General features: G+C 44.0%; 1 protein-coding gene across 1 annotated transcript; it reads left to right on the top strand.

Moving 5' to 3' along the window:
- Positions 1-625: 625 nt before the first annotated feature.
- Positions 626-2111, top strand: LOC745862 (putative UPF0607 protein ENSP00000382826). The gene has a single exon (XM_003311676.4). It carries the CDS (start codon positions 699-701, stop codon positions 1947-1949), a length of 1251 nt encoding a protein of 416 aa, XP_003311724.3. The 5' UTR covers positions 626-698; the 3' UTR covers positions 1950-2111.
- Positions 2112-13507: the final 11396 nt, after the last annotated feature.

Here is a 13507-nt window from a genome sequence, read left to right as displayed (position 1 = left end):
GCCTGGCTGGGCCATGACCACCTGAATGACCTGAGGAATGGTCTCAGGCAAATTTGTAAAAAGTGGAGACCATGCCTGCCAGGGAGGCATGTGGTAAGAGGCGCATCCAGTCAGGTCAGGGCACCGCGTCCTCTCTTTGGAAACCTGCGGAGCGAGGCTGGTGGCCCTTGAGGCCATGGCAGCCATGGAGAAGGCGGGCCTGGCTCCAGGTGGCACAGAGGCACTGGAGAGGCCCCGGGGGAGCCTGGCAGGATCTGGCTGGTCCTGCGCTCTGCTTCCAGGTTCTGGCCCTGTAACCTGGGGGATAGGGCCGGCCAAGACAGGGCCACTGGATGCCAGCCAGCATCTGGGCCAGGTGCCAGGTGGAAGGGCTCTGGTGGATCAGCCCCACACCCCCAACAGCCCCACAGGGGGGCCCATCCAGGGCCACACACCTGCCCCCAGGAGCAGGACGTCCCTGAGGCTAGAGTCCAGCTGGACCGGTGGAAGGGTCTCACCCTTTGCCCTTTGACTCCTCTTGTAGGCACCCTCACTGGGCTCCTAAGCACTCCTCCACACCCTGGCTCTGTCACCAGCCCCATGGTGATGTCATAAACTCCCAGATGCCCAGTGTGCACCCGGCCACAGAGAAGTGGGTGACTTAGGAGTATCCTCTCTGCTTCTGACCCTTAGTTTCGTCTGTGCACAACTCGCTCAAAATGGGCAACTCACTAAGCGTATTTTGTTCCTGGTCCCACCGCAGGTCCTGGCCACGCCATCGGCAACCTGCTTGTCTTGTCTGTGAGGCCTTCCCAGCTGGCCGGGCTCACCCTGCAGCTCCCGCACCTGTGCCTGCCCCGGGAATCTGGGGCCGTTTCCCACTCCTCTTCAACCGTCAGCGACACCTTAGGCCTTCTTTTCCAGTCAGGTGGGACGGTGCCCCTGTGAGGCTGTGTCTTATCTCTCAGAACACGGGCACCCCACAAAGGGTCCTGCCTCCTGTGGTCTGGAGCCCCCCCTCAAGGAAGAAACCCATGCTGTCTGCTCGCAACTCCATGATGTTTGGACACCTCAGCCCCGTGAGGATCCCTCGTCTCAGAGGCAAGTTTAACCTTCAACTTCCTTCATTAGATGAGCAGGTGATCCCAGCCAGGCTCCTGAAGATGGAGGTGAGGGCAGAAGAGCCCAAAGAAGCAACGGAGGTGAAAGACCAGGTAGAGACCCAGGGGCAGGAGGACAATAAAATGGGCCTCTGTAGCAATGGGGAAGCAGCCTCCACCTCTAGGCCCCTGGAGACTCAGGGAAATCTCACTTCCTCCTGGTACAATCCCAGGCCCTTGGAGGGAAATGTCCACCTCAAGAGCTTGACAGAAAAGAACCAGACTGACAAGGCCCAGGTGCATGCAGTGAGTTTCTACTCCAAGGGCCATGGAGTCGCCAGTTCACACAGCCCTGCTGGAGGCATCCTTCCCTTTGGGAAGCCTGACCCACTTCCAACAGTGCTCCCTTCCCCAGTTCCGGGCTGCTCCCTGTGGCCAGAGAAGGCGGCCTTGAAGGTGCTGGGTAAAGACCACCTGCCCAGTTCTCCAGGCTTGCTGATGGTGGGGGAGGACATGCAGCCCAAGGATCCTGCAGTTCTTGGATCAAGTAGGTCTTCTCCACCCAGAGCTGCCGGCCACAGGTCCCGCAAAAGAAAACTGTCGGGGCCACCACTGCAGCTGCAACTGACCCCTCCCCTGCAACTGAGGTGGGATAGAGACGAGGGGCCCCCACCGGCTAAGCTTCCATGTCTATCTCCTGAGGCACTGTTGGTGGGTCAGGCTTCCCAAAGAGAAGGACGCCTCCAGCAGGGCAACATGCGTAAGAACATGAGGGTGTTAAGTAGAACATCAAAATTCAGGAGACGAAAACAGCTGCTTAGGAGGAGAAAGAAGACACGGCAGGGCAGGCGTGGTGGCTCATGCCTGTAATCCAGCACTTTGGGAGGCCCAGGCGGGCGGATCACACTTGGCACTCCTCACTTTGCAGACAGGACGGCGGCGCAACCTTCCAAGTGTGAAGTGACAGCCTTGTGTGTGATCTTTCTGCCCTCCCCAAGTTTGCATTTTCGACATTAAAGTTTACTTTTTAATTAAAAAAAGGAGATCGAGATCATTCTGGCCAACATGGTGAAACTCCGTCTCTACTGAAAATACAAAACTTAGGCCGGCATGGTGGCTTGTGCCTGTAGTCCCAGCTACTCGGGAAGCTGAGGCAGGAGAATGGCTTGAACCCGGGAGGTGGAGGTTGCAGTGAGCCGAGATTGCACCACTGCACTCCAGACTGGTGACAGAGCAAGACTCCGTCCTGAAACGATGTTGCGGTTGAGAGCAGGATGGTCTTTTGGGACAGGAGGAACAAGAGGTTCTGGTTGCCACTCTTCAATCAGTTCTTCTTTTTCCTTGACTGTAAGATCAGATCGTTCTTGTAATTTGTAAGTCTTAGAGAAAAGAAGTCTGATTATCCAGAGTATCAGAATCCCTTCCAAAATAAGACGGTAAGCAGGAGCCTCGTAAAGCAACCACCAGAACCCACTGCTCCATGGCGGTCGCCATAGTTAGCCGCTTCCTTCCGGAAGGCTAGGGGTTAATTTTAAAAAGCTTCATGGAGGAGACAGTAACTAAGGTGGTCCAGGAAGAATAGGGACATGATGGAGGGATGAAAGAAGGGAGGTAAAAAGTGGGACAAAGAACACTGGAGATGGAGGGAATGCTATGAAAGAAGATACCGAGGCTTTGGGAGATATGGGAGTCGGTATGCACGTGTAGGCAGTGTCTTAGTTTGCTCAGGCTGCTGTAACAAAGTGTCATAGGCTGAGAGGGTTTTGTTGTTGTTGTTTTTTGTTTGTTTGTTTTGGTTTTTCTGAGACTGAGTCTCGCTCTGTTGCCCGGGCTGGAGTGCAGTGGCACGATCTCGGCTCACTGCAACCTCCGCCTCCAGGGTTCAAGAGATTATCCTGCCTCAGCCTCCTGAGTAGCTGGGACTACATTCATGCGCCACCATGCCCAGCTAATTTTTGTATTTTTAGTAGAGACTGGGTTTCACCATGTTGGCCAGGATTATCTCGATCTCTTAACCTCGTGATCTGCCCGCCGCGGCCTCCCAGAGTGCTGGGATTACAGGCGTGAGCCACCACGCCCCGGCCTGCTGAGTGGCTTAAACCAGCAGTCCCCAACATTTTTGGCACCAGGGACGGGTTTCATGGAAGACAATTTTTCCACAGATGGCGGGGGCTGGGGGCGGTGTAGGGGGGGTGATGGTCTCAAGATGAAACTGTTTCACCTCAGATCGTCAGGCATTAGTTAGATTCTCATAAGGAGCGCGCAATCTAGATGCCTGGCATGCGCAGTTCACAACAGGGTTTGTGCTCCTGTGAGAATCTAATGCTGCCGCTGATCTGACAGCAGGCGGAACTCAGGCCATAATGCTCACTGACCCGCAGCCACTCACCTCCTGCTGTACAGCCTGGTTCCTAATAGGCCACGGAACAATACAGGTCCACGGTCTGGAGGTTAGGGACAACCCCGTGGTTTAAACAACAGAAATTTATGTTCTCACTGTTCTGGAGGCTGGAAGTCTGAGATCAAGGTGTCAGCAGGATTGGTTTCTCCCGAGCCTCTCTCCTTGGCTTGTGGATGGCCACCTTCTCCCTGCGTCCCACATGGTCTTCCCTTTGTGCGTGCCTGTGTCCTAATCTCTTCTCCTCATAAGGACACCAGTCCTGTTGGATTAGGGCCCATCCCAGTGACCTCATTTTACTGTCATTAGCTCTCTAAAAACCTTATCTCCAAATACAATCACATTATGAGTTCCTGGGGTTAGGAAGTTAATGCATGAATTTTGAGGAGAAACAGTTCAGCCCACAGTAGGCAGAATCACACAGTCATTATGCACACAGGCTCTGGAGTTCAAATCCCCACTCTGGCACTTATTAACTGTGCAGCTATGATTAAATTACATAAGCTTTACTGTGCATCAGTTTTCTCAGCTTTGAGGTAGGATAACAATAGTAACCTTCTCCATAAGGGTGTTGCAAGGATTAAATGTGTTCCTGTATATATCTGGCACTTAGTGAGTGCTCAGTAAATGTTATCCATTACTAGGACTGAAACAAAAATTTAAACACTGGATAAAAATGCTCAGAGGCTGCTTTCAAAGTTGAACTATTCCACTAAGTAGGAGTATGATCTTGGGAAATTTACTCAGTCAATGAAATATTAAGTAGTGTGTACTATGTTTCTATCAGTTAACCTCATTGGGATTTAGCATTTTCCTGTATTAAAACAAGAGGTTTGACAAGATTGCTTTTTGAGTCCTTTTCAGTTCTGGCATTCTGAGAGTGTGTTCATCACATGTGGATTGAAATGTGAGCTCATTGTGCAGGACAGAAGGAAACAAAGATAGAAAGAAAGGGGGACAGTAAGTTGTCAGGGGCTCCGAGTGCTGCTAGGGGAGGAGTTAGTATTCTAGGGATTGGCAAGCTCTTGTAGGGTTCTGAACAGATGAACAACTTAGTAGGTTTCCAATTCAGGGTAAGGATTTCAAAAATACAAAATTATTGATTGAGGTCACCTGTCTCACTTTATTGCAGCAACCAACAATTCCTGTATAAACGACTTAACCCAGGGAGGAAATAGTTTACAATTTGGGGTGTCAAAAAACTCACTGTTAAATAGGTAATTTTAAAAACTCTATTGTTTACTGTTTAGCTAACAATGAAGAGATTAAACTCCTTGGGCTGATGCAGGGGCAGAGACAGATGAGAGCTCGGTCCCCACCTAGATGGGGATTCCCCCACAGATCCCCCACAGATGGGGATTCCCCACCTAGGTGGCCATCCAGCAGCACCTTGAGAAAAAAGTGTTAGACAATTTGAAAACCAGCATTAAGATCATTATTCAGAAACATCTCATTTTACAGCTACATTAATTCAACAAATATTTACAGAGTACCAACCATCTGCCAGGAACTGTGCTAAGCTCTTCTAAAGCTTTACATTTTAATTAGGTGAGAGACAGAAAAATAGCAAATAAATGCATCAGCAAGATAGTTGTAAAATATGATATATGCCTTAAAAGATGTGACTATGCACAAAGAATATCCTGGGTGTGGGCCATTTTAGATTGGGTGATAGGAGGTGGCATTTGGGGTAGGTAACATCTGGGGCTGGCTCTTTGCAGTGGGCATTGGTTAAAGTCCACAGCTACCTTCATATTTGTAAAGTATTCATAATACCTTATGAATCACTATGTAAAGTTTGCAGAATTTCTCACCTTGTGCTCTCACCCAAAGTTAAAGGAACACCTTGCTTTCCTAGCACCTTGAGAGCAGAGTGCAGGCATGTGGCATGAGCTCTGCAGTCCCATGCACTCACTGGAGATTCCAGCTCAGAAAAGAGTGATGTGAAAGGGATGATGCCCTTAAAGCATTTCAGGAAGGCTAGTGGGTCTTGGCTGAGACATAACAGGAAGAGGTCCCAGTGGTGGCACCCCCTAATCTAGCATCATGGAGCAGGCTGTGACACAATGTGCGGGACACCTGTCAGATTTCCCCTGGAGCAAGCTGTCCATGCCATTGTTCAAGCTGATCCCTGGCCCATCTGCAGTCTCCAGGAGCCTCTCATATGATTTAATAAATTGCATTCCTGATTGAACTAGCTCCAGTGAGCCCTGCTCTTTGCAACTTAGAACCCTGGTGGGTGTAGTAATTGATTCTAGAAGTGTCTGCTGTCAAGAAGCCTTCAAATAAATGGAATGCAAGGATGATAAGGTAAGCTGGCTGCTTCTGAGCTGAAGAGCTTAAAGAAAGAAAACAATTTCCAAAGTATTTGTTAGCCCAAGGCATGGTCAGAAAACCAGGGACTCTCTTTGATTTCTATGGCTGTGCTGAAAGAGTCACTTATCTTTACTGCAGACAGAGGGCTTCTGTAGCCAAAAATCAAAGTCAAGGGTTGAGTCTGAGGGTTGCCAACATTCAGAGTCAGAGGAATTCACTGTATTGCCTGATTTCATTGGTGGATATTAAGGCATCAAAGAGGAATGACTATAATCTTGAATATGGGAACTGGACCAAAGAAGAGGATTTGGGGGCCTCATACTCCTAACCCCCAAAGACCTGTATAATGGAAAACACCCCTCCTTCCCAATCTGATGATCCTCTTCCTGCCTTGCTTAAAGACCTCCTAATGGCTTCATTCATAGCATTAACCTCTTAAAATATCCTCCAGGCCTCCTCCCCACCCCTCCCGGACATTGTCTCTAACCTATAACTAGGTGCAGAACCCTGTGGGCCCTGGGATGCTAAAAACAAATCATACCTAGGAAAAAGTTTACACAACAACGATTTGTAAGAACTGCCCATTAACAGAAACTTTTTAAAAGTATGTTTCACACATACTTTTAAAGGAGAGTAAAGTCTCTAGGCAAAAAAAAATGATGGATGGTTCTCTAAGGTCCCATTAAGTCTTTGTAACTGAGAAAACTTTAGTACTGCCTGCAGGACAGGTCCCTGGATAGCCTTGGCCGGCCCAGCTCTTCCCGCTCTTGCTTGCAATGCAACATCCTAAGATAAGAAGGAAATGTCCAGAACATCTCAGGCTATATCTTCCTTCCTCCCAGACTAGGATGTTCTGCAGTACTTATGCTCAGCAATCCAAGTTGCACCCAGCGTATAAAACCCAGAATGAAATACTTCCAGGGTCCCTCAGCTGCAGTGGAATGTGGAACACATACCAATGAGATTCCATCTGCACTGCACCACTTTCCTTCTCACTGAAAGGCTGGCTCGCTGTGGACCCTAGGCTTATGTTTATCCTTGTGACTACATGTGAGTAACAAAGTCACTTTGCCTCACTTGTGCCAGTGTCTTGTCTTACCAGATTAGACCTGAGAGCCTTCACTGGCCAACAGGGCCCAGCATAAGCCCTCGAATAGCGATTCACAGATTCTGAGGGATATAGGCTAGAGAGGGCTGGACATAGTTTTGGATTAGGCTAAATATTTCATTAGGCATACTCTGTAAAGATAGTCTAGGTTAAATTAATTAGCTTGACCACCCTGAAGTGCCTCTAGCAACTTGCTCTTTTGGCAGAATTAAATTGAATTCAGTGGTGGCCTTCTTAAGAGAAATTGATATGCCAGAAATTCCTCAGTGCAATGAGCAAGAAATATACCAAAGTCCTAGAGAGATAGGAATGTAGATGATTGGACTGTCCACTAATCTATCCCTTAACCTCATACCTGAGTGAGCATGGAAGACATGGCACCCACCAGGATGTAGATAACTGCATGTGGGTGGGGAGTATCAACATCTCTAAAAAGCTCGTTAGCTGGCTCTCTTTAGGCAATAACGTGAGTGGAAGATGCTACTACTGACATGGTCTTTCTGGATGTCAAATAGCAGCATCCAACTGTCAGAGATAAAATGGGCGTGGACCAAATATTAGGCAGCTGGGCCACAGTGGGAAGTACATGCTTCAACCCACAGGGATCTTTGCTACTTGCTAAGGGATAGTAAAGTCTCTGACACAAAATTCATGGATAGTTTACAAATGTCCTATTAGGTCTGTGTAACAGAAAACTTCAGGATGGATAAAGAAAGGTCTGGTTTGAGCCTCAAATAGAGAGTAACAGCCTCTTACCCAATTCCTGCATTTGAATCAGCTCAAAAACTCGCAGCCCTTTGAATGAAGAGGAGGCTGGAGTCTTGACAACATCACAAGTACATGTGATCACTGTTCTTCCCACCCTTCTCCCAAAGAGACCTGAGCCCTTTTACTAGGGAACCCATATACAATAACAAAGGAAAACACCTAGATATTTTAGAGATTATTGAACACTGGTGCAACAAGTCTGGGAATGCATAACATCACTACAGTCTACCAGCTTTGCTACGGAGGCTATCTGAGAAATGTTGTTTTTCCTGGAGTCTACCTTATGAGGAGAGTAGAACTCCAAGGCTATCCTTCCCAGTTAACTGTGTGCATGGCTAGAAAGAAATGCCTGGCTCCCTGATCCACGGAGGAAGGCCTATTATGTTAGAAATAGCCAAATAAGAACCCGTGGAACTGTTATTTTCCTCCAGAATAGTAAATCTAAAGTTTCTTTGCAAATGGGTGAAATTGTCGAGGTCATTGTTACCATCAAAGACTTGAAAGTTGCAAGGATGGTGCTTTTTGTCATATTTTCATCTCAACTCACCAACTGATCTGTGAAGAATATGGAAGCATCTTAGAAGATGACAGATTATGGCAAGGTAAATCAAGTGACAACAGCAACTGTAGCTCCTAGCAACTGTGTGCAGCTACTCATAAGCTTTATAATTTTTGTCTTTGTTTTTTCAATACCAATATGCAGAGAACCCAGAAAAAACTTGCTCTCACACGAAAAAAAAAATCAGGAATCCACTGTTACTCTTTGATGTCTGTTATGGCAATTTTCAGTTCTGTATCACAATAGAGATTCTAGGAGCCTTGATCAACTCACCATCATGCCAGAACATCACCCTGGCCTTCTGTAACAGGGATGTCATGAAGACAGAACCTGGAGAGCAGAAAGTAGCAGGTACTAGCATGCCTCTTTAAGACATGTATAGCTGAGGATGAAAAACGCAGTACTGTGGCTTTGCAGTGCAGTGGAGTCTTTTGTTTGTTTGTTTGTTGTTTGTTTTTTGAGATGGAGTCTCGCACTGGTGAAGTCTTTTTTAAAAATAATTTTCACTTTTATTTTAGATACGGGGGTACATGGGCATGTTTGTTACATGTATATCACGTGATGCTGAGGTTTAGGATACAAATGATCTCATCACTCAGGTAGTGAGCACAGTACCCAACAGGTAGTTTTAAAACCCATTCTCCTCTCCCTCTCTCCCCCCTCTAGTAGTCTCCATTGTCTATTGTTCTCATCTTTACGTCCATGAGTACGCAGTGTTTAACTCCCACTTGTAAGTGAGAATGTGCAAAATTTGGTTCTCTCTTCCATGCAGTGACATCTTGCAGTGTGTCCAGTGGTTAAGGGCACATTATAAACGACATGTGTAACAATGTGTTCCCCCTTTTCCAAGGCTGTCCTGAACACCATTGCTGAGGGCCCAACTTGTCAGCACCAGTAGCCAATCCTGATTGGCACATCATACATTTGGGAGAGTAACCCTCCCCCTGGTGGCAGGTTAGGTATATTATACCCCTTCTATGATGGAGGGGACTGTGATTTGCCCTTATTGGAATAGACACATATCATGGATGCATATTTGCCTTCACTGTACATAGTGCTTCTGCCACTAATAACATAAGGATTTGCTGAATATGTTGATCACCATCATGGCATTTTACACAACACTGCTTTGAAAAAGGGAGATATTTTATAGCAAGTAAGTAACACAATAGCCTTACATTCATGAGATTTCCTGGTCTTTCCATTTACCAAAATCAGCTTACTCTAGAGTAGAGTTGAATGGTCTCACACAATACTTGACTTGTGTAATACAGGTAATACATTGTACTGCTGAGACATGGTTTTCTATAGAACACAGTATATATTTTGAACAAGAAACCTATAGATATTCTTTTTCCGACAGCCAAAATACTTGGATCTAGTAAACCGATGATGAAAGATAAAATGGCATCCCTTGTTATTATACCAATAGATCACTTGCAAAATATTTTCTCCTCCTCCCCTAAGAGTCTTTGTCTCCAAGAGAAGAATTCTTCTTTAGGGGCCACACTGTATTTCCATTCAATGAGAGGTTAAACTGGTCATTTAAGACTGCTTGGCTGGGTGCGGTGGCTTACGCCTGTAATCTCAGCACTTTGGGAGGCCTAGGCGGGTGGATCACCAGGTCAGGAGATCGAGACCATTCTTGCTAACATGGTGAAACCCCCATCTCTACTAAAAACACACAAAAAAATTAGCCAGGCATGGTGGCGGGCACCTGTAGTCCCAGCTACTCGGGAGGCTGAGGCAGGAGAATGGCGTGAACCCAGGAGGCGGAGTTGCAGTGAGCCAAGACCACACCACTGCACTCCAGCCTGGACAACTGAGCAAGACTGTGTCTCAAAAAAACAAAAAACAAAACAAAAAACAAAAAAACACACAAAACCGTAAACACATTGTGCAGCTGTACAAAAATATTTGCTTTCTTTATATCTTTATTCTCTAAGCTTTTTTATATTTTTTACTTTTTTTTTTTACTTTTTATATTTTTGTTAAAAATGAAGACACAAACACACATATAGCCTAGGCCTATACAGGGTCAGGATCATCAATATCACCGTCTTCCACCTCCACATTTTGCCCCACTGGAAGGCCTTCAGGGGCAATAACAGGCATGCAGCTGTCGACGACAATGCCTTCTTCTGGGATATTTCCTGAAGGACCTGCCTGAGGCTGTTTTACAGTATTTTTTTAATAAGCAAAAGAAGTACACTCTAAAATAACAAAAAGTATACTCAACACACAAACCAGTAAGATAGTGGTTTATGATCAACCTCGTGCATTAGGTACTATACATAATTGTATGTGCTATACTTTTATATGACTTTAAAAGTAAGTTAGTTTACAACAGCATCACCACAAACATGGGAATAATGTATTGTGCTATGACGTTATGATGGTGATGATGTCAAGATGGCTACAATGTCACTGGATGCTAGAACATTTTTGGCTCCATTATAATCTTATGAAACCACATCATATATGCAGTCTGTCATTGACCAGAATGTTGTTATGCAGCCCATGACTGTGCATGTGGAATGGGCAGCAGACGAAGGAAGTAATTGTCACTACAGTCTTGAAAAGTTTTAACCTAAAGAGATTTGGGTTTCTCTTTTAGGGAGAGATGACATATGTTTTCTTTTTCGTTTATTTATTTATTTATTTATTTATTTATTTTTGATGGAGTATCACTCTATTGCCTGGGCTGGAGTGCAATGGCGTGATCTCAGCTCACTGCAACCTCCGTCTCCCGGGTTCAAGCAGTTCCCTGCCTCAACCTCCCGAGTAGCTGGGATTATAGGTGCCCACCACCATGCCCGGTTAATTTTTGTACTTTTAGTAGAGACAGGGTTTCACCCTGCTGGCCTGGCTGGTCTCGAACTCCTGACCTCATGATCCACCCACCTCAGCCTCCCAAAGTGCTGGGATTACAGGCGTGAGCCACCTTGCCCGGCCCATATGTTTTCATTTGCATAAAATATAATTGTACTAAATGAAGTAACCATTTCATAGTTTTTGGTTGTTGTTTGGAAATTTAAATCTGGTTCGTAATACTGGGCAACCAATAAGTAAACTGTTGTTCAAATGTTATTAAAATTGTGAAAATGAACAATAGTTTTCATGCTCTTATGTTTTGGAAATGTCCTATCTTTAGCTCTATCTCTGTAAAATGGAAACCTGAAATTTTCTTTTCTAGTCTCATTTGAAGCTAAGACTCAAGCATTAGACAAATTTCCTCAAATCAGATGCACCCATGTGAAACTTCTATTTAAAAGTGAGTAATGTTACATGTATGAAACAGACTCTAAACATCCCAGTTGAAAACAAAGGTGTGAACTAAAACTTAAACTGCTTTCTTGAAGTTATTGAAGAATGAACAGAAGCAAAGAGGCTATGATGGGGACGAAATACTTGATTGAAATGGGGGAGAGATATATGAGTAAATTTCCATTCCTCAGGCTTTTACCCCAAGACTAAGTTTAGTATACACAAGGCACACAACACAGACAGGAGCTCATGTGGAAAAAAACTATATTCTTTCTGTCCTGTCAACCAGAAAAGAAAAGGTATAAAATTGTAGAGGCTGAAGAGAGTGGAAGAATCCTGTAGGGGAAAGAGCCAGACAGGGGATTTTCAATCTCTTTCTGCCAAATCTCTGACTAACTCCTGAAGCATGAATGTGTGGAAGAGATGCAAAGAAGCCCAACTGAGGAAGGTCTGAAGATTTCCTGAATTTATGAAAGACAGAAATGTATAGACATAAGATGCTAAACAAATACTAAGCAGAACAAATACAAAGAAGTCCATGTTAAAGAACACCATATAATCAGATTGTTGAAAGACAAAGGAGTAAATCTTGGCATGTTACAAGCAAGGGACCAATGATCCAATTAGTGGCTGACTTAACAAAAATCACTGGGCTAGAAGACAGTGGATCAACACTTTTAAAGTGCAGAAGAAAAAAGTTAAAAACTGGCAACCCAGAATTCTATATCCAGTGAAAATATCATCAAGAATGAAAGTGAAATGAGATGCTTTCATATAAAAGGAAACTAAGAATTTACCTCCAGCAAATGTGTATTATAAGAAATGCTAAAGGAAACTCTCCAAGCTGAAGGAAAATGATACCAGATGGAAACTTAGATCCTCAGAAAAGAGTGAAGAGCACCAAACATGATAAACCTGTAGATAAATGCAAAATACTATATTTTTGCATGCTTCCTGTTAATTTTCTTATACATTTTGCTTCTCTTTAAAACAAATTTCTAAGTTTGTCTAACATAAATAACAACTAGACTATAAAGGATAGGAGAAAGCATGGGTTTGTAAGATTGTAAGATTTCTGTATTTCACAATAAATAGTGCATTATTAACTATAAGTTGGCTCATTGAAAGTTCTGAATATATATTATATTCCCTAGGGAACCACTATAAAAATAATGCAAAAAATAATAGGTATGCCATTAGGAAAATTAAGATGGTATTTATACAAATATTCAAATTATCCAAAAAGAAGCAGGAAAGGGGGTACAAAGTAATAACAGCAAAAACAAGCAAGGACAAAACAAATTTTTTTAAAGCTAGACTCAAACCAAACCATACTGATAATAATATTAAATATTAATGAACTTAACATTCGATTAAAAGACAGAGATTGTCCAGATGGATAAAGAAACGAGACACCACCATATGCTCTCTACAGGATACACGTTTAAATAAAAATGCAGATACGTTAAAAGTTAATGGATGATAAAATGTAAAAAAGCTGAACCGACTATATTAATATTAGGTCAAACAAACTTAAAAATAACTTGCAAAAATGGAAATAAAAAGTTATGCTTCATAATAATAAAAGGGTAAATTCAAGAGGAAGATATAACAATAAAACATACATGAAACAAATAAAAATACATAATGCCGAAATTGACAGGACTAAAAAGAGAAACAGTCAATCACAATTCTAATAATGGATTTTTAATACTTCCTGAGTACATAATAAAACTATTAGAAAAAATAAGACAAAAATATTATCTACCTTTACTTAGTTGAAAATGACACCCAACAATAACAGAATGCAAATTTGTTTTATGTGCACATGGTGTGCTTACCAATACACTAAGCCATACTGTAACAGCCTAAAAGGTTCTTCCATCCCCCTGCACAAACAAAATAGATCATGGCATTGCAGTAAAGAAAGAGTTTAATTGATGCAAGGCCAGCCACCCCACGTGGCAGAGTCATTACTCAAATCAATATCATCAAAAGCTCATAAGTTAGGG

The sequence above is a fragment of the Pan troglodytes genome, chromosome 7 (assembly GCF_028858775.2).
Source record: "Pan troglodytes isolate AG18354 chromosome 7, NHGRI_mPanTro3-v2.0_pri, whole genome shotgun sequence".
Taxonomy (NCBI): domain Eukaryota; kingdom Metazoa; phylum Chordata; class Mammalia; order Primates; family Hominidae; genus Pan; species Pan troglodytes.
This window is presented reverse-complemented; position numbering and strand designations above follow the sequence as displayed.

What these genes read in the sequence shown, in the direction of transcription:
- LOC745862 (XM_003311676.4), top strand. Translation starts at nt 699, where the DNA reads ATGGGCAACTCACTAAGCGTATTTTGTTCCTGGTCCCACCGCAGGTCC.